Source organism: Phycodurus eques, chromosome 16 (genome assembly GCF_024500275.1).
Source record: "Phycodurus eques isolate BA_2022a chromosome 16, UOR_Pequ_1.1, whole genome shotgun sequence".
Taxonomy (NCBI): domain Eukaryota; kingdom Metazoa; phylum Chordata; class Actinopteri; order Syngnathiformes; family Syngnathidae; genus Phycodurus; species Phycodurus eques.
In genome coordinates this window covers 5,769,175-5,792,960 of record NC_084540.1, presented here as the reverse complement: position 1 = coordinate 5,792,960, position 23,786 = coordinate 5,769,175, and the positions used below count along the sequence as shown (strand labels likewise).

Here is a 23,786-nt window from a genome sequence, read left to right as displayed (position 1 = left end):
CAGCGTATCCCGTCCGGTTCGCCGCTGCCTCGCAACATGACACGCGTGGGGCCAGACTGAGACACTATAGCCCAAATAACACAAAACATATTACACTTTAGGAAGGATGTATTTTTTTTCCAGTCGTAGGCATAGTTTGATACCCAGTTGAACGCTATACTGGTAGTAATGGGCGAAGTTGTAATGAATAAGGAAATGGCAATTAAGCCGAATGGCCACTGCATTGAATAAGGGCCATTGGTGTTCATTTAGTGGGAGGGGACTCGTACAAAAAAAATATTTACCCGAGCCTGCTTTTGTCACAGGGCTAGGTTTTAACCCTGCCCCAAAAAATCCAGCCAATTGAGGTTTAAAAAGAATTTTAAGCTATATTTCATATTTCAACAAAACTACTAGAAGTATAGTAGTAATACTGTATGGTTGTCAGTCTTTGCATGTTTTCAGCACTTAGTTTCAAACTTATTTAATGTCCACCCATCCATCCATCCCTTTTCCTCCGCTTATCCGAGGTCGAGTCACGGGGGCAGCAGCATCAGCAGGGAAGCTCAGACTTCCCTCTCCCCAGCCATTCCTCCAGCTCTTCCAAGGATGAGCTACAGTCTCTCCAGCGTGTCCTGGGTCCTCTCCGGGGTCTCCTCCCGGTGGGACGTGCCCGGAACACCTCACCATGGAGGCGTCCAGGACGCATGCTAAACAGATGCCCGAGCCACCTCATCTGGCTCCTCTCAATGTGGAGGAGCAGCGGCTCTACTCTGATCCCCTCCCGGATGACTCAGCTTCTCACCCCATCTATAAGGGAGAGAGCCCAGACACCCTGCAGAGGAAGCTCATTTCAGCCACTTGTATCCGGGATCTTGTTCTTTCTGTCACGACCCACAGCTCATGACCATAGGTGAGGGTAGGAACCTAGATCGACCGGTAAATTGAGAGATTTGCCTTTCGGCTTAATTCCTTCTTCACCACAACGGACCAGACGCTGCACCGATCCACCTATCGATCTCCCGTTCCATTCTTCCCTCACTTGTTGACAAGACCCCAAGATATTAGAACTCCTCCACTTGAGGCAGGATCTCATCCCCGACCCGGAGAGGGCGTTCCACCCTTTTCCGACTGAGGACATGGTCTCTGGGGGGGAGGGGGGCAAGGGAAAACGCGATACAAATTTTTTTCTCATCATAGGGGTCTTTGGAGCCGTGCTTTGTCCGGTCCCTCACCTCGGACCTGTTTGTCATGGGTGACCCTGCCAGGGGCATAAAGCCCGAGACAACTCCTATGATCATTGGGACACACAAACCCCTCGGCCATGGTAAGGTGACGGCTAAAGGAAGGGACTTATTTAATGTATTTACAAACAAAACACAAAAATGGCTAATTACCTGGGACTTAAACCTCTGAATGAGGAGAACTTCTTCATTGGTCATTAGACGGACGAAATAGAATTTAGACCATAAAGCTGATTTTGGTTGAACTCTAAGGTGCCACTGTTTCAATTTAGTTTTTCTTGGCTTAGATTGTATTTCTTTCTGTTTAGTGTGAATATGAGATTGAGCTTGATCTATTTTTTTGCAGCCTCCAGTAGACGAGTCCACACAAGAGACTATGATGGCCGTACTTGTAGAGATGGGATTTGGGGACAGACCACTCAACGAGCGACTGCTTAAGAAGCATAACTACAACCTGCTTGATGTCGTCAATGAGCTTGTTCAGCTGACCGACAATGAATGGTATTCTACACGTTATTGACCAGCAAGAGCATTGTGGAAAAATGACAGACATGGGGGAAATAGAACGCAAAACAGAAATTCAGAAAGTGGGGGTGTGGGTAGAAGACAAAATGTCATATCTTCATATCATGCAAAAAGACATTTCAGCAGACTCAAACCTTGTTACACCACAGAATGATTTCTCATAAGACTCATAAAGAATAAAACTTAAAATACCTAAACCTAAAACCTACATACTTAATACGAATCACTGTAGCATAAAATCAGTAGGACCCTTCAGCCTGGTGTCTATTTGTTGAAGCAATTTGAAGGCCTTATGGCTTCATTGGATAGCTAGTGTCCAGACCTGTAATTTGTGTATGCATCTGTCTTATTTGGCAGTCATTTTCTTTCTCAGTCTCTCATCTTCTGTGTCCACTCAAGGCAAATTTTTTTTCAGAGCCTTTTTTTAAAACTTATTTTAGCTTTTGGACTTTATCAAGCATCAAAACTTTGGCAGAGATGACTGTGAGAAACTGGAAAAAAACAGAAGTGATGGGGTCTTTTTTTTTTGGAAAATAAAAGACAAGGGATGGGACTTGATGAGAATTTAGCGATTCCCTTTTCATAATCCACTCTTTCGATTTTTTTTTTTTAGAATTCTATTAAATGATAATACAAAAGATGGTTCTGCAAAGTGCTGCGCAATATGGACAAAATGTGATATCGCGAATAAGGATGTACATCCAGATATAGTATTTTTCCTCAAAAATACATGAAGTTAGTGGCAATTTTCTCTGAGATTTTCTCTATTCATGAACACATTCTGTATGGGAAAAAATAAATGGATAAAAGGTATCTAGAAATACAATAAAACAAATATCGAGTGGAAAATATACCATTAAAAATATCTGGTAGTACGAGCAGTTTTCAAGGAAAATACACTGTTTTCTTGTACATTGTAATTTAGTGTAATCCATAATGTTGTCTACATCCATGCTCCTCTAGCAGTGCCGTAAACAAGTATTTATAGGTGATGTAGTCGGGTTGTTGCAGTTACATTATCCTTCATTCATTTTTCATGTTGTGGTGTACCAGGTGCAGGGCAAAAGTCATTCTTGTCACACAAAAACAAACTCATTCTACCTTGGAGGACATTTGTGACGCTGGTTATCTTGTATGGTCCTGGTCAAGGCTCTTACCCACGTTTCCAAAGTCCCCAGGTTGAGAGTTAAATGCGCTAACCAGCAGGCTATGTCTTGGTTGCTAAATTAGTGTAGCAACAGAGCTAACACAAAACCCCATACATCAAAATAAATGATAGAGTTACAGTATATTGTACATTAATGCCATTTTTATTCCTAGGGTTTGAATTATGGGAACCGGTGTTCTGTCAAAACAAGTTTCTTGTCAATTCGCACTGTCCAGCGCTTCTGCGCATACGGAAGCTGAGCCAACGGCATCTGTTGAGTTTGGCTTTTTAGTGAAAAAGACCTACTCTATTTGTTTATCTTTATTTATGCAATATTTGACAGTTATATTATGCAGTTACACCTTATATAAATGTGAATAAAAACTTTAACTTAATAAAGAAACTTCTTTTGGGCAACTTTCCTTCTCACATTAGGCTTATCCAATGTACTGTATCGTGTACCGTATTTCTCGTGTGTAATGCACATTTTTTTCCTCAAAAAAATTGACAAGTCTATGTTGTGCATTATACAAAAACCTTCACCTTTTATAAATGTATGCCGCCATCTAGAGGTTATGAAAAAGCCTACACTTTCATTGCAATTGCAGGGGTACGTACGTACGTATGACTGCATATACAGTAAGTACAGTTTTCCTCATAAGTTTACATACCCTTGCAGAATTAGTGCAATGTTGTTGTTTTTAATACAACTGATGACTGAATAACAACCATCATTAATTTCATTATGGTTATATTTTGTTAAATGATAATGCTTTTCTGAAATGCTAGACAGTTTAATTTGAATCCCATTAAAATAAAATTAAATGTATTTTGCCTGGCCCTTCATGTTTTTTTTAAAGAACTCTACCCAGCTTACAAATTCTGCCTGGGTAATCAAACATATGAACACATTTGTATGTTTTCTCGTTTACTAAATAAAAGTAGGGCTGTGAATTTCAAAACGAGTAAATAAAAACAAAGTATTACGTGTTCAAATAAAGCGCTTAACTCAGAATAATTATTTGAAAAAAATAACAAAATACAGATAATACTTAATGTTTTGATCATATGGTTAGAAGCAAAATCATGCATTGTAAAAATGCATTATACATAGGTAGAAAGGTTTTCCAGAATTTTGAGGTCAACTTTGGGGGTGCGTATGGGTGGGCATTATATACGAGAAATTACGGTATATATTATTTATATTTATTTATTTATATATTTTATTTATTTATTATTATATACCAAATATTGGTATATAATTCATCAAAACACCAGTTGAGGCTTATTTTATGAAGAGAAAACACTCACGTGTAGCTTCGACAATAAAGCTGTTTCCTTCTTCGTTTTTTTTTTTTTTTCCTGTTCGGCTGTTAGGTCAAGCAGAATCTGTATCCTTTTTATGCCAGAACAGTTTTACTGTGTCACAGTGGAGTTTCTAAGCTTTTAAGTATTATAATTGAGGCTTATTGACAATCAGACTTGATCACTCGAACAACAGTTTCTAGAAGCGAGAGAGAAACAAGGTCAAAAGACAAATCACTAATTGTAAACAGCATGAGAGAATTAAATCATTACATTTTCTACAACAATGAAACATTAAATATGAGTGTTGCATGGGGCTGTAGTGCTACACCCTACATACACCCTGGATAGGACAAGATAGGACATGGAAAGGAGAAGAAGCATGCAGGACAAGGGTCGTGAACCCGGCTGTACAACTGATGTGTGGTAGGATTAATTATGTAAATTATAAAAGTCTACAGGACGAGAGTATAATTGATGGCATCCACAAGCGATTTGCATATTCATGAGTTATTTGTCGCAGTAAGTGCGTGACCCCACACCCAGTGGAAGAGTCCTAGGGGTGTGTGCCTGCGGATACATGCAAGTGAATTGACACCGTTTTGCATGCACAGAGACTGACAGAAGTGTCCTGTAATTGCTATGGCCGCACCGCGGAGGCTGAGGACCCCACCCAATCAATCTAGGGGCGGGATCGGGCCCAGGGGTCCACCCTAGAGCAACCCGGTGGGCGGGACATGTGCCACACCGAGGGACCCCGGGCGGTCCGTCGGCCCCACCGAGGCGCCCCGACAACTGGCCACCCACTGGGGGCCGCAGGGACCCAATGCCACCGCCTCAGCCAACACCCCCACCTGACCCACCGCCACACACAGACCGGGAAACAGCACAGACGTGCTGAAATCCAATCCGACACCCACACCCTCCCGATCCCATACCAGTCCCCCAGAAACCCTTTGATATGTGTATGTGCCCAGATGTGATTAGTGAGAAAAATATATACTGTGAGTGTGTGCTAAGTGAGTGATTAAGAGGCATGGCTCCTGCAGGTCAGGCCCATTAGGCCGGACAACCACCAACAAAGAGGCCACCCCACCCAGACCTGCAGCACCGTCTCCCACACTCGGTCCTGAGTGTGGGAGATGGACCCTCCCCGAACCAGGCAGGGAAAAGAACCCCACAGCAAGCCCCACAGCCTGCAGGGGACCGCCCAGCTCCCCCACGGGAAGAGGGAGAGGCGACCGCAGCGGGACGCAAGGAACGGAGAGAAGAGGAGGAAGCAGGCCCGAGGAGCGACAGCAGGGCCCCACCGCCCCCACCAGCAGCCAGAGTGGGGGACTCAGGCAGGTGCCCTCGCACCAACGGAACATGGGCGAGTCACCATCACACCACCATTACTCCTTAGGAGGTCGCCCCAATGGTTCCCCCCCACCCCCAATATCAGGAAGGAGTGAAAAGGTCCCGCCCCCAAAGACTCCGGAACAGCAAACACAGGGACAAGAGGAGAAAATCCCCACAACATGCATGTCTTTTCACCATGCAAAACGATCTAAAATGTGTGAAAATAAAAATTAAAAAGAAATTAATAGAATAATAATAAAACAACAACAACCTCGACAACAAAGAATATAGAATTCCATTCCATTTCACAATTATGGAAATAGTCTTGCTATTGTCAAATGTTAAATGGCACCCTACTCAGGGAAAGGAATCAAAAGTCTCGATTTAGCATGTTGAGGAAAGGTGACCAGCTATCTACGTATACGTGTAATTGATTTTTTTCATTCTGCTGATATTTTTTCTAGCGCAATATATTCTATGATGTTTGTTTGTTTTTCCAGTTTAATACAATTGTTTTCTTAGCGGTAGCTAACACGACAAGTAATGATTGTGAATATTTATGAGGGAGGTAAATTATGCTTAAGTCGCCAAGTATGCACAATCTTGGGGAAAGTGGAATCCCGCAGTTTAAAATATACGAAAGTTTTTGTATAACCCAAGACCAAAAGCATTGAATCGGTGTACATTCCCATATAGCATGAAAATAGGTGTCTGGGGTACTTTTGGTGCATTGCACGCATATATTAGATGGAGAGAAACCCATTTTATGCATAGTGTACTGAGTAAAGTGTGTTCTATGGAGCACTTTATATTGTGTAAACTGTGGATTTGTTTTTTTTTCATTCTAAACTTATTGTTATAAATCTGTATCCAGTAGCTACGGTCAGCAGACAGGGAGAGGTCTTCTTCCTATTTGGTGATTGGTAAGTGCATTGATTTAGTACATGAAATTAATCTGTACACTTTTGAGCAATTTCTTTTACTTTGTGGGAGAAGCTTCATTATTTGCTTGACAAACTCCGGCAGTTTGAGGGTGCTCTAGAGTGTTGGTATTCCTTTTTTTTTCTCTTTTTTTTTAATTGCTGCTTTTAATTTATTGTCTTGAAGAAAGTTTCTGGCTGTTATTTCGAATTCTCGGAAGAGTTCATCACGTGTCCTAAAAACATTATTGTTAAATAGTTGTTGTAGGTGGTAAATTCCATGTTGTTCCCATGTACTAAAATGAAGGGGTATATTATTAATTTCAAAATCTGGATTATGGCAGATTGGGGAGAGCATACTGTGAGCTAATTGAGATCCTGTCGATTCTAAACTTTGACACCAAGCCGTTAAGGTGGATGCGATTATTGGATTCTTGAAACATTTATGGCGTTTAAGACAAGTAAAAAATAAATGGGAGTTTTGGTAGTTTGATGTTGTTGCAGTCTGTTTATTCCGATTCTAGCCAAGAATCACACTCCTCATTGTGGTGCAACCATTTGATGAGGTATTGTAATTGGTTAGCTAAATAATGGTGTTTAAAGTTGGGAGCATTTAGGCCTCCCTCCTCTTTACTTTTCTGAAGAGTGGATAGACTGATTCTGTTTTTCTTATTTTTTGAATAAAAGTTTTTTTACAGCAGAATCTAAGGTTTGAAACCATTTAAATGTGGGCTAAAATGGAATCATTGAAAATAAATTATTTATTTGAGGTAAGGTTTTCACTTTTATTGTAGCTATTCTTCTCAGTATAGAAAGCTGTTTCCGACAGGCAAGCGTTGGAAGTGCGGTTTGACAAAGCTACTTGACTCAACAGAACATCGCTTCTCAAAAATATTTTTTTTTTTTTGTATTCTTTCCCCTTGGCCCACAGTCTGTTGATTTGCACACAGAATAACTCTTAAAGGAGATATATATGAGTTTTTTCCAAAATTTAAAACAGTTACCAGGTGTCTTAATAACGTGCTTTGTGTCAAAATACCCCAAGGATCAAGAATTATTGAAAACTTTACACACTCTTTACACTAGTAGCCTGTTTAAGAGGGGAGAAACCTGTCTCATTCAAGAAAGCCTCATATACTGCTTAGTCAATAGCGAATTCGGATTTCGTTGGCATGACAACTCAGCGCAATTGAAAAGTAAATTTAAATTTAAAAGTAAATCCCACTTAATGATGCACCAAAGAGCCCAAACATATTTCTTAGAAATTTGACACATCACAGAGAAGTGTTTCTAAAAAGCCTGCCAAATTTGAATGAATTAAACAAATATATTAAAAATCACTGTTATTGTAAAATAAGGGTCTGAAATCATGAAAAATAAAGCCCTCCATCGAGCTGCAGGAATGGGTGGTCACGCACGCGTTCTCTGTTATTTGGGGAGACCCACACACAACTCCGAGCAAGGCGCTGACATTTTGGATGACCCCGCCGCAGTCGAATGAGCTCCTTAGCTTGCCAGTTCGTGGGCTAGCGATCGTAATAAATACAGTATATCTCAACAATTCAGTACTAAATAGTTGTTTTTTGCACTTACCTTCAAAGATAATGTATTTAGAAACAAAGCAGACATGTTTTAATTCCAGCTCTACACTGTAGCAAATCTTCCCGTGTCCTTCTATGACAGTCAATGTGACATGCTGAGGGGGAAAGGAAGTGCAAACTCTGCTTTTGATTGGGATAGGAGTATTTAAATGCCCCATACATTACAGCACTTTTCCAGCTTTACCTTCCACAAAATTTACTGTAAAGTACCCAAATCCGTATAAATTCTGTCCTTGAATACAGCATTTAGCATCATCCATGGGTGCTCACAGACTTTAGAATTATTGCGTATTAATGTAAGTCTATGCTGTATGCAGTTGCATTCAAAATGATCAAACCCCATTGTAAATTACATTTATTTTCAAGCTTTACAATTTTTCAACAGATGGGCACATTTATAAAAAATAATGTCCACTTTTAAGATTTTGTGTATTTAGACCGTTTTTGCTGGTTCTTTGCAAACTACTATAAAGTGGTGAAATTTGTAAACAAATATAATTTGCAATGTGGGGGTTGAACGATTTTGAATGTTGTTGCCTTTAACTATTCATTAAATTTGGGCATAATGCCAACACCACATATGTTTACTTATTCAAATGTTGTTGTTTTTTTACTCAAATCTTCATTTAGAAAAATGGAAAGAAGCCCAAGTAAATCAATCAAGAACGTGCACATTTTGTGCATCACTGTATTCTGTGTCCATTTGTGTCCTAACATTCAAATGATATATTAATTGTCATGATCTGTATAAGATATTTTTGACATCCTGAGAAAAAGTAAAATCAAGCTCTGAAGTGATGCAGTTTTCTGGCTTTTGAAACATAGACTGTATATACATTTACATTTGGATTGGAATCTGCCCTTTAGCGCTACAAGCAAATCAAGGGTTAGAGTTCAGGTTACCGGTAAGTAAATGATTTACAGCAATCATTTCGGTATTATCAGTAATAGGGCAACATAACAGGAATATAAAATGTGCTGCTCATGTCCAGACAGTTGTGTACTATTCATTATGTTACATTATCTGTGCCCATTACACCTGACTGTATTCAGTCATGGTATTGGGTTTGTTTTGTTTTTCCTTTGTTTAAACTTACTGTATGTCCTGCACCGTAGAACATTAGTATTCCATATTTGTATAATTGCACTGTACTGTACTTATAAACGGCTAACATGCAGCAACTTGGCTATAAATAGAAAAATATTCCCGCATTTACCCCCTTCTTTCCCACTCTGAAGCACACGGAAGCAGGCACCAATAGTTATTCAAAAAGGGAGGGAGCAAAAGGGACCAGAGCTACGCAGGGATGGCTTATTTTATTTGGACCTTGAGAAAAAGGGGGGCTGGTACAGAGTGGAACAAAGCACATTATACTTCAATAACTCATGAAAAAAGAAAAACAAGCTGCTTGGTACATTTGCAAAGTTACACTGGAATTATGGAACAATAAAAGCATACAGGTTCCTGTATATTAGTAATGTTGCCGCTACTAAGCAAAGATCTGAATATTCTTCAAAACAGTTGCTCACAAAATAAGCTGTGTCTGACAGTAAATATTTTGTCTCCCTGAAACAGAGACTCTTTACTATTGCATCTTATTGCCACCTTTATATTTCAGTAGCTTCACTTACACATTGACGAATTTCACACTGGATTCCCAGGAAATTGTTGCATCAGAGGCGTAACATAACATACAGTAGCACCATGATTATTCTCCTGTCGCTTTCAGAGAAAACCTGCCGAAATTGGGCATGGCTGTCTTATGTGCGCATCACTTACCCGCAATGAGATAATTAGATGCATGGAGATGTCAGTGTGAGAGTGACAATTGCTTTCAACTTTAAGGGGTGTGATTAGTGAGTATCAGGTGTTATACTTTGCACTCCCTTACATATATTCCGCCTCTGTTGCACTTTACACATGGTACCTTACACATGGGACAGTGAGCTGGTCAAAAGTTTGGAAAGTGTAGACTTCGATGGCCAGTGTGAAAGGGACTACTGTTACCTGGTGTGTTTGCAGAAAACTTTAAGGCTGCAAAATTTCTCCAGCCTGAAATGACAGCATAAAATTACAGTTTTTAGCCATCTGCTAACTTAGGTGTTCCAACATTAATGAGCTGTTTTGATTATCTCGTTTTGCAGACATTGCTTTACAGTATCAATTATTACCTGCATAGCAAGCTAATGGGTATAATGTTGTTTCAGTGGTGTATGTCTTTGTGTTTATGCAGTTTTTTTGTTTTTGCTTTTATTCTAAAAACAAAAAACACGTTTCTGTCAAATTCTGCAATTATTTAAAGCCTTTAGAGGTTCCTACTCTTTCTTTGAAACATACTACTGAGGTGTTGTGGACTCTTCTGCTGTCTATGTAAGATATTTTCAAGAATCACAAAAGGTTGAAGTGACTTTATTAGGTTGCTTGGTGGTATATGTTTTGTGATCAAAATAAAAATGTCTATGTAGAATTATATAATCATTCACACAATCAGTTATGGGAACAAATTTATATTTTAATTTAATTTTGATTTAAGATAATGGGCGGAAAATACTATAATAAACTTTATCAAGAATTAGATAATCATAGGCGCATACAATCAACTAGTTTTCTTTCATAAATGTATGTATATAATAGAACTTTTCAGCTGAGAGTAAAATATATTGAGTCAATATTCATCAATTTAATGACAAAATGAGAAGGACTGATCAGTTTGCTGACAGCATGCAGTAGTAGTGTAATGATCTAGTGGGACAGCATGGCTCAGGTGGTAGCGTTGGTCGTCTCCCAATCAAAAAGTTGCGGGCTCGTCCCTCGGCCCCTATGGCCATGTCCGAGTGTCCTTTAATGTGAAAGAAATTTCACATGAAAAGAAAATGATTTATTTACTACTAATGATGTATCTTTAATAAATAATCTATGCGAGCAGCATATAGTGACTGGCAGAACAATTTAATGCTCTTCCACTCGATGGCAGAAGTCACATAATGAAACTGTGTATTAACTTTTTGTAACATTTTTGTTCAGTGGTGTCCCATGATATTTTTTTCTGATGTAAAATGTGTGCCTTGGCATAATAAAGGTTGAGAAACACTACTGTAATGATCTATATCATAAACCCAATATTATTATTTTGGGTCAAATTTTCTGGCACATTTCATAGAAAACCATCTCCTATAGTTAGATATGCACAATGATAAATGCAAAGTGTATTAAATATGATCTAGTGTGATCAAATGAACTCGATAGATTGTGTAAATGTAAGCACACAGAGGTAATCGGACCTATTTATTTCCTCCTGTAGCATCTTTGGCCACCTGCTTGACTACAACATTGACACAGCAAAATATACTGTTAATGTATGTGTATTAATATATTATGGGTTATTAAGGGGTTATTATTATTATAATCCTTTTCATTCTGCCATTTAAAATGAGGTTGTTTTTTTTCCCTGTGCATTTTATGCTTGAAACGAAATGTACAAAGAAGAGCTTGTGGATTGTTGTATTTGTAGGCTTAATATGCAGTGTTTGAATTTGCTCTGCTGTAAGTGTGTTAGTATTTTCCTTTGTGAGTTTTTGAATTGATCTGTAAAAAAGTATTTTAGTTTATAGATAAGATTACGTAAAGGAATTGGAGTTGAAAAAATCAAATAGCATAACGAGTATTTGCGTAAATAATACTTTAAATGCCTATTTCAAAAATATATATAATGTACATTATTGTAATGGTACGTTTGGGTTTTGATGACTGTCTGGAAAAGATGGCAACTTCAAATAAAAAGTCACGGACGTTATTCACCCTGAATGTAAAATGTGTTTCATTTTATGACATACAGTGGAACCTTAATGACCAATCCTGGCACACTTCCATACTGTCTAAATTTTTTTTCAGATTTCAAACTACACTACATTGCCAAAAGTATTCGCTCACCTGCCTTGACTCACATATGAACTGAAGTGACATCCCATTCCTAATTCATCGGGTTCAATATGACGTTGGCCCACCCTCGCGGCTGGGTTGCTGTCGTTCACAAACGCTTCCACATTCTTATAATACAGCTGACAGTCGACTGTGGAATATTTAGGAGCGAGGAAATTTCACGAATGGACTTGTTGCACGGGTGGCATCCTATCGCTGTTCCAGGCTGGAATGCACTGAGCTCCTGAGAGTGATACGTTTTTAAAACACGTTTGTAAAAACAGTCTGCATGCCGAGGCGGGGGTGGACTGAGGGAAAAAAGTGGCCCGGGAGTCATGGACAGACCGGGCTAATTCATGCGCGCCGTGAGGAGCCAGCCAGCTGGGAACATAAATTTAATGTAACCCGATGATTAAAAAATAAATAAATAATTGAATTTGACAAGGCAGCACAGTGGACGACTTGTTAGCACATCTGCCTCACAGTTCTGAGGACCCAGGTCCAAATCCGGCCTCGGCTGTGTTGAGTTTTCATGTTCTCCCTGTGCCTGCGTGGGTTTTCTCCAGGTACTCTGGTTTCTTCCCACATCCCCAAAACATTCATGTAGGTTAAGTGAAGACTCTAAATTGCCCGTAGGCGTGAATGTGAGTGTGAATAAAAAACATTAAAATCTACCAGACCATGCGTCAAAAAATACCTTTGTTAAATCTAAATATCTAAAAAAAAAAAAAGAATTTGAGAAGGGAGCCAATAGTTCTTCACGGCACTGTAACTGACTCTGTAAAGTCAAAAAAGATCAAAAGTCTATCAGACAGATGCAGCACTCTTGAAATATGGTAAATGGACTACACTGATATTGGGGACGTGATCACAGAACCATCAAACATTTTGTTGCAAATAGTCAACAGGATCACAGGAAACGTGATGAGAGAAAAATATGAAAATGAACTGCCAATGATTTGAGAAGAATCAAGCGTGATGCTACCTGGAAAACCTCGAAGTCCAAAATGTTCGGTGTTCAGAGACATGGGCACGGTAAGGAAAGCTGAAAACACTTCAGGCAGTGTTACAGGAAGAAGTCTGCATCTTCCAAAAAGACAATGATTTTTATGCAGCATAATGCTCCATCACATGCATCTACTGTAACTACTCCTCTTCGTGCGTGGCCAGTAAAGGCTTGAAAGATGAAAACTCATGACATGGCCCCCTTCCTCACCTGAACACAATTGAGAACTTGTGGGCAGTTTAACCTTCAATTAATTAATGTGGGCTTCAATTAACCTACCATGCAGGTTTTAGGCAAGTGGGAGGAAACCAGAGTACCCGGAGAAAACCCATCCAGGTACGAGGAGAACATGCAAACTCCACACAGGCGGGGCTGGGATTTGAACCCCGGTCCCCAGAACTGTGAGGCAAATATAACCAGTCGTGTGTCTCTCTCTCTCTCTCTCTCTCTCTCTCTCTCTCTCTTTATATTATATATATATATATATATATATATATATATATATATATATATATATATATATATGTGTGTGTGTGTATATATGCAAACTCCACACAGGATGACATATATATATATATATATATATATATATCCATCCTCCTGTGTGGAGTTTGCATGTTCTCCACGTGCTTGTGTGGATTTTCTCTGGGTACTCTGGTCTCCTCCCACATTCCAAAAACATGCACACTAGGTTAATTGAAGACTCTAAATTGGCCGTAGGTATGAATGATTGTTTGTTTATATGTGCCTTGCTATTGGCTGGCAACCAGTTCAGGGTGTACCCTGCCTCTCGCCCGAAGATAGCTGGGATAGGCTCCAGCACGCCCACAACCCTAGTGAGGAGAAGCGGATCAGAAAATGGATGGTTGGATGGATATATATATATAATATATATATATTATATATATATACACTACTGCGATTGGCTGGCAACCAGTTCAGGGTGTTCCCCGCCTCCTGCCCGTTGATAGCTGAAATAGGCTCCAGTTCTCCCGCGACCCTTGTGAGAATAAGCGGCTCAGAAAATGGATGGATAGATGTGTGTGTGTGTGTGTATATATATATATATATTATATCAATTTCTATTGGAAAATTTTGAATTGTTTGTTTATAATTCTTACTTAAAAAATTGAAAATAGGAAAGTGAGATGTAAAAATGTGTTTTTCATTTAGTTGCATAATAGTTATAGTGTATATGTATGTATATATATATATATATATATATATATATAATTGTCCACATATTATTCTCCTAAAGCCTAAATCTCACTTTTACACCCTTAAACATTGTTTGAGGTTTATTAATATTTTGGATTAACCTAAAGCACTGTGGTTGGTGATTAAATCAAATAATCCTCAAAAATGAGACTTGCCTAATAATTCTCCACACAGCGTATTAAGACCTAAAAAATAATACAATGTGGCAAGGTTTCACAAACAATTCAAATTCTGTTGTAAGCAATATTGATGTCTCCAACAGTGAGATAGACTCTTAAAGAAACAATTTCCACTTTAAAAAAAAAAAACGAAATTATTGTCATATATTAAAACTTTCTGTAAGACCTGCCAGTAAAATTATTAAAATTATCTTTTGAAAAATCACCCCTCTCTGGCTCTTCTAATTTAATTTTATTATTATTTTACAGCGGCACGGTGGACGAATGGTTAGAGCGTCAGCCTCACAGTTCTGAGGACCCGGGTTCAATCCCCGGCCCCGCCTGTGTGGAGTTTGCATGTTCTCCCTGTGCCTGCATGGGTTTTCTCCGGGCACTCCGGTTTCCTCCCACATCCCAAAAACATGCATGAATTGGAGACTCTAAATTGCCCATAGGCATGACTGTGAGTGCGAATGGTTGTTTGTTTGTATGTGCCCTGCGATTGGCTGGCAACCAGTTCAGGGTGTACCCCGCCTCCTCCCCGATGACAGCTGGGATAGGCTCCAGCACCCCCGCGACCCTAGTGAGGAGAAGCGGCTCAGAAAGTGGATGGATGGATGGATTATTATTTTACAACTGGGCACCGTAGGACAAGAAAAGCCAATAGTGACAGGTATAGTGACAGTGACAATAGTGACAGGAGACGTGACAGAATACACTGTCAATCTAGTCGTCAGGTAAATTGATCACCCCTTATATTTTTAATTGACTGTACATTCTGTGCACTCGGAGGTGTTCGCAGGCGAGTAGGGTGCACCGGTTCCTTCCTGAAGGCCAATTACAGCAGGCCGTTGACAGCGGCTGACTAAGGTGAGCACAACGAACCGGTCGCTTCCTGGTTCTATTTAGTTGTCCAGGTTTATTGAGCCGTAGGCGTTTCTTTGTGCAGAGATGTAAAGTGGCGGCTGCGGAGACTGAAATAAGTCTACATTCAAATATTACTAGCAATTTGAAAACTTGCATATGTACCTTTAATTGTTTCTAATATATAGCACTGTGTTCTAATATATAGCACTCTCCACCACTAGTTTTGGTGTTTTTATGCCTTTTAGTACCTTTTATACAACAGATATCTTCTCGAGTAAAACCGTCGATAGTTTGCAGGGTTGCACAAAAAATAGCATGAAAATTAATAGGAAGATGGACTAACACATATAGCGCTCCACCAGTTTGGCCTTTGTGGAGGTCCGTCTATATTGACATTTTGTACTGTATATAATAGTGGTGTAACAATTTAGTCATTATATCGGTGTATTGGTTTATATTCCTATGGTCTAACTCAGGGGTGTCAAACTCATTTTTGTCTCGGGCCGCAATGTAGTTATGATTTGCCTCAGAGTGCTGTTAGAAGAGTTAAATGTTTAATCACCAAATCATATTATCACCATTACACAACAAATTGAGGGATAACTACTTTTGAAATCAGAAGACAAGGATAATAGTTTTAAGTATTGTTTAAGTTACTGTAGACGAAATGCTTGGTAACAGAAAAATGCAATATCTCAACATTATTGTTTATTATTATGACAATTTGGAATGTGGGTACAGAGTATAGCAAAAATCACAGATGTTGACGAGCGTGATTTGCTTTCGCTGTCCACATATAATGATGTGGCAGGCCGCATCTGGCCTTGAGTTTGACACCTATGGTCTTACTGGATCAATCTGTGCTCGGCAAGTTATCCTTCCAGACATAAATACATTGATTTAAATCATTATAAAAGGCAATAAATTGATAGTATCGATACTAGGAAATAATGTACCTGATTTTACGCACGGCAGCCCTTATATGGAGGTATGTTTGTTATATGGAGGTATATTCCTTTTACTTTGCTTGATTTTTCAGTTAGCACACGGCAGTTAACACTCTCAAGGCTACTTTTTTCGTCTCTTTTCTTTGTTTTAATTTCTACACCCCACATCGAGTCACTCATTTCCGTAGTGCCCTTAGTGGTCGGACGAGACACCACAGTGTTGTTGTGTGTTGTTTGTTTAAGCACTTTTTTAGTTTTTGTTTAAGACGTCAGTCTGTCTGGTGGATGGCAGATGAGAAAGAGGCACTAAATTACCATTAAAGATGCAAATAATCGTGCACGTTGAAGCCTTTCGAACTGGTTAGCTTAGCTTAGCTTAGCTTGTTAGCCGCTAACAACGACAGCAATGTACCCTCGAGGGGAAACTCAGGTGAACAAGGAGAACCAGGGACAATGTCAACTACAGGACGCTGTTTCAGGCTCCAGTTTGTGCTACAAAGAGCTGGTTTGTTCATTTATTTAGCTCTCTTTTTACTATTAACACTATTACTAAAGGATTTTCCTCATGAGAACTTCACATTGCTTCGTTTCTAGCCATGACTATTTACCTGTATAGAACAGGGATTCTCAAACTTTGGGTCCAGCGAGAGACACCTTACAGTGGAGACATTTTTCCAGGGACCCCGTCATAATTCTAACAACAATTAAACATTTATTTTCTAGGAGAAAATAAATAAATAAATAAAATCATAGCTGAAATATCACCCCAATTCCAATGAAGTTGGGACGTGTTATACATAAATAAAAACAGAATACAATGATTTGCAAATCATGGTCAACCTATATTTAATTGAATACACTAACCCTACACTACAAAGACACGATATTTAATGTTCAAACTGATAAACTTTATTGTTTTTGGCAACTCATCATTAACTTAGAATTTTATGGCTGCAACACGTTCCCAAAAAGCTGGGGCAGGGTCATGTTTACCACTGTTACATCACCTTTACTTGAACATTAAATATCGTGTCTTTGTAGTGTATTCAATTAAATATAGGTTGAACATGATTTGCAAATCATCGTATTCTGTTTTTATTTATATGTAACACAACATCCCAACTTCATTGGAATTGGGGTTGTAATATACATAACAAATAGCTGGCTGTCTCCCCCTTTTATTCCATTTTATTCAGCAGACTCATAGTCAATTACAAAAAACATACAGTACATTACAGTACAGTACACAATAAGACACATAAAAAGAAAGTACATCGGGAAAAGCTTTATATTTAATGACCATAATTAGTTTGTACCTGATTCCCTTACAAAAAATACTGCACTGTCCTGCAGGTATTTATTTCACCGTCACATTGGATTAATTTTTGTCGAAAAATTTAATGGATCGATTTCCAGCCACTGAATTGTTTCGGATCATATCGTTCTAAATGAACCATTATCGCCCTTGAATCAAATCGGCAACCACGAATCTTGATATGAATTGAATCGTCATACCCGTAGTATATAATATGCATTAATAGCATTGCTAAGACGCCAAATCTAATAGTGGCATACGGCTTTAACACTGTATTTTCTGTCCGTCTATAACAATTAATTTAATTCAGCTTGGAGAGGACACTTAAAGTTTCAGGACTTAAGTTACCATTGGAGAGGAGAGTGTGGATGCAAGGTTATCTTCAATGAGGTAACAGAACACTGCCTCAGTCTCACCACTGCTGTGTGTACTGTAAAGACTGTAAAATAGATACATGTATTCCATGTAAGTCAGAATGAAGGGGATGAATAGTTGAGACAAACTGTGGTACCCACTGAGTATCTGTTTGGGATCTTGCCACTGTGATGGAGAGGTGTCTTCAACTCACTCTTACAATGGGGACACTGGTATACAGCTGAAAATTACAAACAGTGTGACTTTATGTCTGCATTGGGAATTTTTCAGAGGAGTAAGAGTTACAGTACCTGTTGGCTCCTGTGATGAATTGGATTCAGTTATGTCACAGCCGGTGTCACTTTTTTGCACCAGCTATAAAGAGAAATAAAGTTGTGGGGTCAAGCCATTATAGATATTGTTCCTATTTCCACAAACAAAATTAATAATACGCCCCTGCTATAACTACTACCTGAGAATATCTTTATGAAGATGCCATACTCAATAAATTGAACTCATCTCTCCACTCACATGTCTACTAACAAGAGAAACAGGATACATGTATTCTATCGCTATGGTTCACACAGGAAATAAGGCTAACCTCATGCTGGAGTGTCACCTGTCCCTACTTGGCTGCACTATTGTTTAATAATAAACTAGACCAAGCAGAGGGTTGGCTTACCATCAGCCGATTCGTCTAATGACCACTTAAAAAGAAAGAATGAATGACACCATCTTGGTGGTTCTGATACTTTGCATGTATACAATTCAAAATGAGTATTACATTTCAAAAAAAAAAAAAAAAAAATATATATATATATATATATATATATTTGCATTGTCTTAAAGCAGTATTTCTTAAAGTGTGGTACGGGTACCACTAGTGGTACGCAGGACGTGAATGAATTACCGGATTAAATACAAGTAAAATTTACAACATTTAAAACATGAAGTACAAATATGACGTTTGGAGCATGGAGTTTGTTTATTTTTTTCTTAATCCAGTATGTTTTTTTTTTTTTGTTTTTTTTACTTTGCATGTACAGTACATTTTTTAAAGCAGTTTTATTTAACTTTTATGTATAGTACAATAAATTTGTATCTAATCTTTAAGGACATTTTTTTGTAAAACATTTATTCATTTATTAACTTTTATGTGCAATGCATTTTTAAAGGAATGATCATGAAGTAGTTTTTTTCTTTTCCAATTTTTAAGCTCAATGTTAATGTTCAAACTGTGCATGGTACAATGGTTTACAACAATAAACAAAGTTATACTGTTATAAGAAAAAAAAACCTATGGCTTGTTTTTGATGAAGACTTAAGACTACTACGCTAACTGTTAGTCATTATGGTGGTACTTGAAGAACTAAGTTTTTTGTTTGTTTGTTTTTTTGGGGGGTGATACTAGATGTAATGTATTTGAGAACCACTGCCCCAAATATGTCCACTGACAACGACGTCCAAATCATTGCTACTGTACAGTATATGCGTCCGTGTTTGTTATGTTCCAAGCTTGATTTTGTAAGGTGTTTCTTTTATTTTTTTTGTTTCTACATTAAAATGTGTATTTTATTTTTGACTATACAGTAAGAGTATGTTGAATTATTATCATAATTTAGGGACAGCATACTTGCTGTCTGTCTCTGGCCAGCCTTCTATCCAAAGCACTCTGACGCCGTCTGGCCTCCCAATGCATAGCTGACATCTTAATAGCGCCTGGAAACAGTTAACAAGACATATTTCTAATACTGATCTCCTGTATGTCTAAAAGGCCTACACTGTACATTCACATAGTATTGTATATGTTCTACTGTATGTAGAAAGACAAACAAGTAAATGGAATATTTACTGTTTTATTTACATTACGTTACAAATATACACTAGTGTTTTTGTTTTACCTTCAGGCACTCAAAACGCTTCACACACTCACCTCATCACCCACTCAAACAACGATTAAGGTTAAGAGTGTATGCTATGTTGTGCTTTGTGTACCTGAAGACGGCACCTACCTCATTTGAACAGATAAAGAGAAACCTGTGCACGGAATGAATTTTGTCTCTAAAACAGATCTCTGAAGGGTGTGTGTATTGTGTGGCAATCTAGCAACGGATGTAAGAATGCATGCCTTTTAGGAACCCGGTCGATTGTCCTGTTTCCTATCTTCTCCTCTTGTGACTGTTCCATAGTGACACAGCACATACCAATGTACCAGCTCACCGATGGTTATATTTTAAAAGTGAAGCAGCAAAGGAAGTACAGTAAAGGAATAGCTGGCATTACATTTCTAACACCACGAGTGTGATCTATTTGAAATACTGTACATTGTATTATCATTAGTTGAACCATGTAAATGAACGGGTTTTGATGAGACCATCTAGATTACAGTTAAGAAGAAGAAGAATCACCTTTTATTGTCATGAACATGCATGCACGCACATGATATTTGTTCTCTGCATTTAACCCATCACAGTGAACACATACACATTTTTGTAACAATTGAGCAATCACATCAAATGAATAATAGTGTAAACTCACCAAGCTTCCTGGCCTCCAAAGCAATCTAACACAGCCACTGGAGGAGATTGGTGGAGACTGAGATATCCATCTCACTTTACTCCACTCCTCTTTCTGACCTCTAGTCGTGGAGTCTCCTGGCAACTTTATACTCTCTTGGGCTGCTTTTCTTTGAGAAGAAAGGTAGGGGCGGATAAATCATTTCTATATCTCACTGGTAATTTTACTAGCCTACCTTTGTAACTCACTGGATATCATGTATCGAAGGGCACCCAAGATTGATTGCCAATGAGGATTTGTGACATCCTGCCTTCTCTGGAAAAACATTGTGTTGCAGTAAATAAAGTATGTACAATATAGGGACTGTTTTTATATATAAAACATTACAAAGAAGATTCATATACTGGCGACCATGACTGGCGACTTTGATTTATTTTTTTATTATTATTCTTATGTTTCTTCCAAAATAAATAAAAATGGGATTTTTAAACTACTTCGAGGTGAGAAAAAAAAGTAATAATTTCAAAGAAGAAATAAAAAATGTGACCCTTGAACAGTGTTTGAGTTACTTCAAAATGTACAAACCGCAATTGTGTGAAACGTAAATAAAAACAGACTAAAATGATTTCCAAATCCTTTTCAGCCAATATTAAATTGAATACATGTCAAGATATTTAATGTTGTCCCAGGGTACACGATATGAATTATTTTCTAAAACAGGTTGAAATGTGGACTTATCAGAGCACACTTTTCCACTTTACGCCAGTCCTCTCAGATGAGCTCTGGCCCAGAGAAGCCGATGGCCTTTCTGGGTGTTGTTGATATAGGGCTTTCGCTTTGCATGGTAGAGTTTTAACTTGCATTTGTAGGTGTAGCGACAAGCTTTGTTAACTGACAATTGTTTTCTGAAGTGTTCCTGAGCCCACATGGCAATATAATTTACACAATGATGCAGTTTTTTAATCCAGTGGCGCCTGAGGGATCAAAGGTCACAGGCATTAGACCGTAGATGATGAAATCCCTAAATTCTTTGCAATTGGAAATACTGTTCTGATGAGAAATAATGATATGAGAAAATGGCTACTGCGGCATGACAGATGGCCTTTCTGTAGATCTAGCAGACAAGTACATTTTAGACATTTTATTTCTAATGTTTGTGATTTTTATTTGAGTTCCCTATTTGTGAAGAGGAGCACCTTCTTTTGGTTTCTTTCTTTTAAGGATGCAATTGAATTGATAGTTGTTTGCAGTGATGCTAGCTGCGCCTTCCACAAGTTCATCATTTAAAGCAAGACTAGTGTCAAAATCATCTGTTGAGATGATACATGGTATGTCGTCGATAACAGGACAATGGCCTCCTTAAATTTAGTACCATCTAATAATACTCGTGAGGATGTCAAAGACAATAAGTTGCCAACCACACGAGAGGATCAGAATGAGAAGATGAGAGTGAAAGAACATCTCTAAACAGAGGAGTTGGCTTACGACACCACCTATCTCCCACGAACATTACAATGTCGTCCTTTCATCTATTCCAAAGATAACTAGCGCTGTGAGCAGCTATAATCGGGCCCTCACACCCCGGCCACGTTGGGGTACAGGTAGTTTGAGGTCCTGGCAGGTTGGGATATTGGCACGATGAAGGTCCGTAAATTGCCCCGGGCGGTAGGTTGGACACCACGCTGTAGGACATATGCAAAGTTACGGACCATATTGAGTAAATGTGGGCCACACAAAAATGGGGTATGACCCCCAAATCGACTCTAGGCCAAAGGTTGACACCACTGCTGCAGGACAAGTGCAAAAGTATGACCCATGCAAATGTTGCAAAAGGTCCGGCCGCACATAATGGGAGGACCGGCTGGAAATGGCCCCTAGGCCAGAGGTTGAATACCACTGCTGTCAGAAGCGCAAAGCCGCGTAACAAGTTATATTGAGAAAATATAACTTGGCTACCCCCTGAGGCAGCTCTACCACCTTTTTACAACTGAATCGAATATTAATAAGGCAGTTTCCACCCAACAAAGCATGTTAACCTACAGTGTCCTCTTTACAAGGCATCTTGACCATGATACCATTTGTGGTGTGGGGCGTGCATCCAACTTGAAGCATAAAAAATTCACACCAAATTTCAGGCTGGTGCTGTCCTAACTGGCCTTGTTGCATGAATTGATAAAGCCTGCTCCAATGAGACCTTCCCTGTTCTGGTTGTCTTATAAGTCCTCTAGATCCCAATCAATAATTCTCTCAAGATTGAATTAATCTCTTTCTACGTGTCTTTTTTACGTCATGTCGTCACCTGCGGAAGTTTAAAAATTGAACAACCCTATTTGGAAAAAGTAAGGAGTACAAAGTACATATATCTGTTTTCAAATGCAGAGAGTAAAAGTACAAACTCATCAGAAAAGGAAGTATTCAAGTAAAGTACAGACCCCTGTAAATTTACTTGCATAAAGAAGCATTTATTTTTTTTTTTTTTTAAATCATTGCTTCCCACCACGGATAATAATTTCTAATACAGTACGGGTATGTTTGTTTTTCAATTACTAAATAAAAGGCATCACCCTACTTTTATGGTATGTGCATGTTCAATTGCAGACTTCAGACCTCACTCCACTTTGCACTTTTTCTTTCGATTTGGCAGACATTGCCATTACTTTTATTCTTGGGGTGCCCAGGGGGTGCCCAAGGCTATTTCAGGGGATCCACAGACTATGACAATGACTTTGTTTCTCGACCAATGAATTGCAATCAGAGTCTCTAAATGTTGCAATGTACATACTAAGCACACAGAAGATGAGTTTTGTGCGCATAAAATAACATTTCTTAACAATGTTTACAACACAATGTACACAGAAACACAACTGCAAAATGTTTTCAATAATCACAGAGTAACCCACTCACAATTATCCACTCACACACACACAAACACACACACACTCTCCCTGTCCACCTTACTGTCACCTGACTTGCTTCTCATTAAAAAAAAAAAAAAAAGTTATATATCTTGTCCTGTCTTTTCATTTCTCAACGGACCCTATGAAAAAAAAAGGCCAGTTTTGTTACTCTTAGCATCACTTACAATTGCACAATGTTATCAAATCCCCACTTCAAGCCTAAACAATGTGAGAGGAAATAAACCACTGTCGATATAAGTTTAATATTCAAACTTTCAGCTAATCAGGGGTTCCCAACTGGTTTTGCCTCAGGACCCAAAATTTAACTTGGTCATTAATTCGCAACCCAAATTTTTTTTGACATTCCTTAGCAACTCAAATTTCTCACACACACAAAAAATAGCCCAGAAGTACAAAAGCCTTTTTGCACTGTTGGAAAAAAATAAAATTATATATATATATATATATATATATATATATATATATATATATATATATATATATAGATGAAACATGAACAAATATG

General features: G+C 38.5%; 1 protein-coding gene across 2 annotated transcripts in view; it reads left to right on the top strand.

Moving 5' to 3' along the window:
- nbr1b (NBR1 autophagy cargo receptor b) overlaps nucleotides 1-11,856 on the top strand; it is a 73,659-nt gene extending 61,803 nt beyond the window's left edge. Inside the window, exon 23 of one of the 2 annotated variants that reach the window (XM_061701548.1) lies at nucleotides 1,570-11,856. In XM_061701548.1, coding sequence (XP_061557532.1) covers nucleotides 1,570-1,743 — 174 coding nt within the window. In that variant the 3' untranslated portion in view covers nucleotides 1,744-11,856. The remainder of the gene's footprint in view (nucleotides 1-1,569) is intronic. The other variant, XM_061701550.1, reaches the window with a different exon arrangement.
- Nucleotides 11,857-23,786: the final 11,930 nt, after the last annotated feature.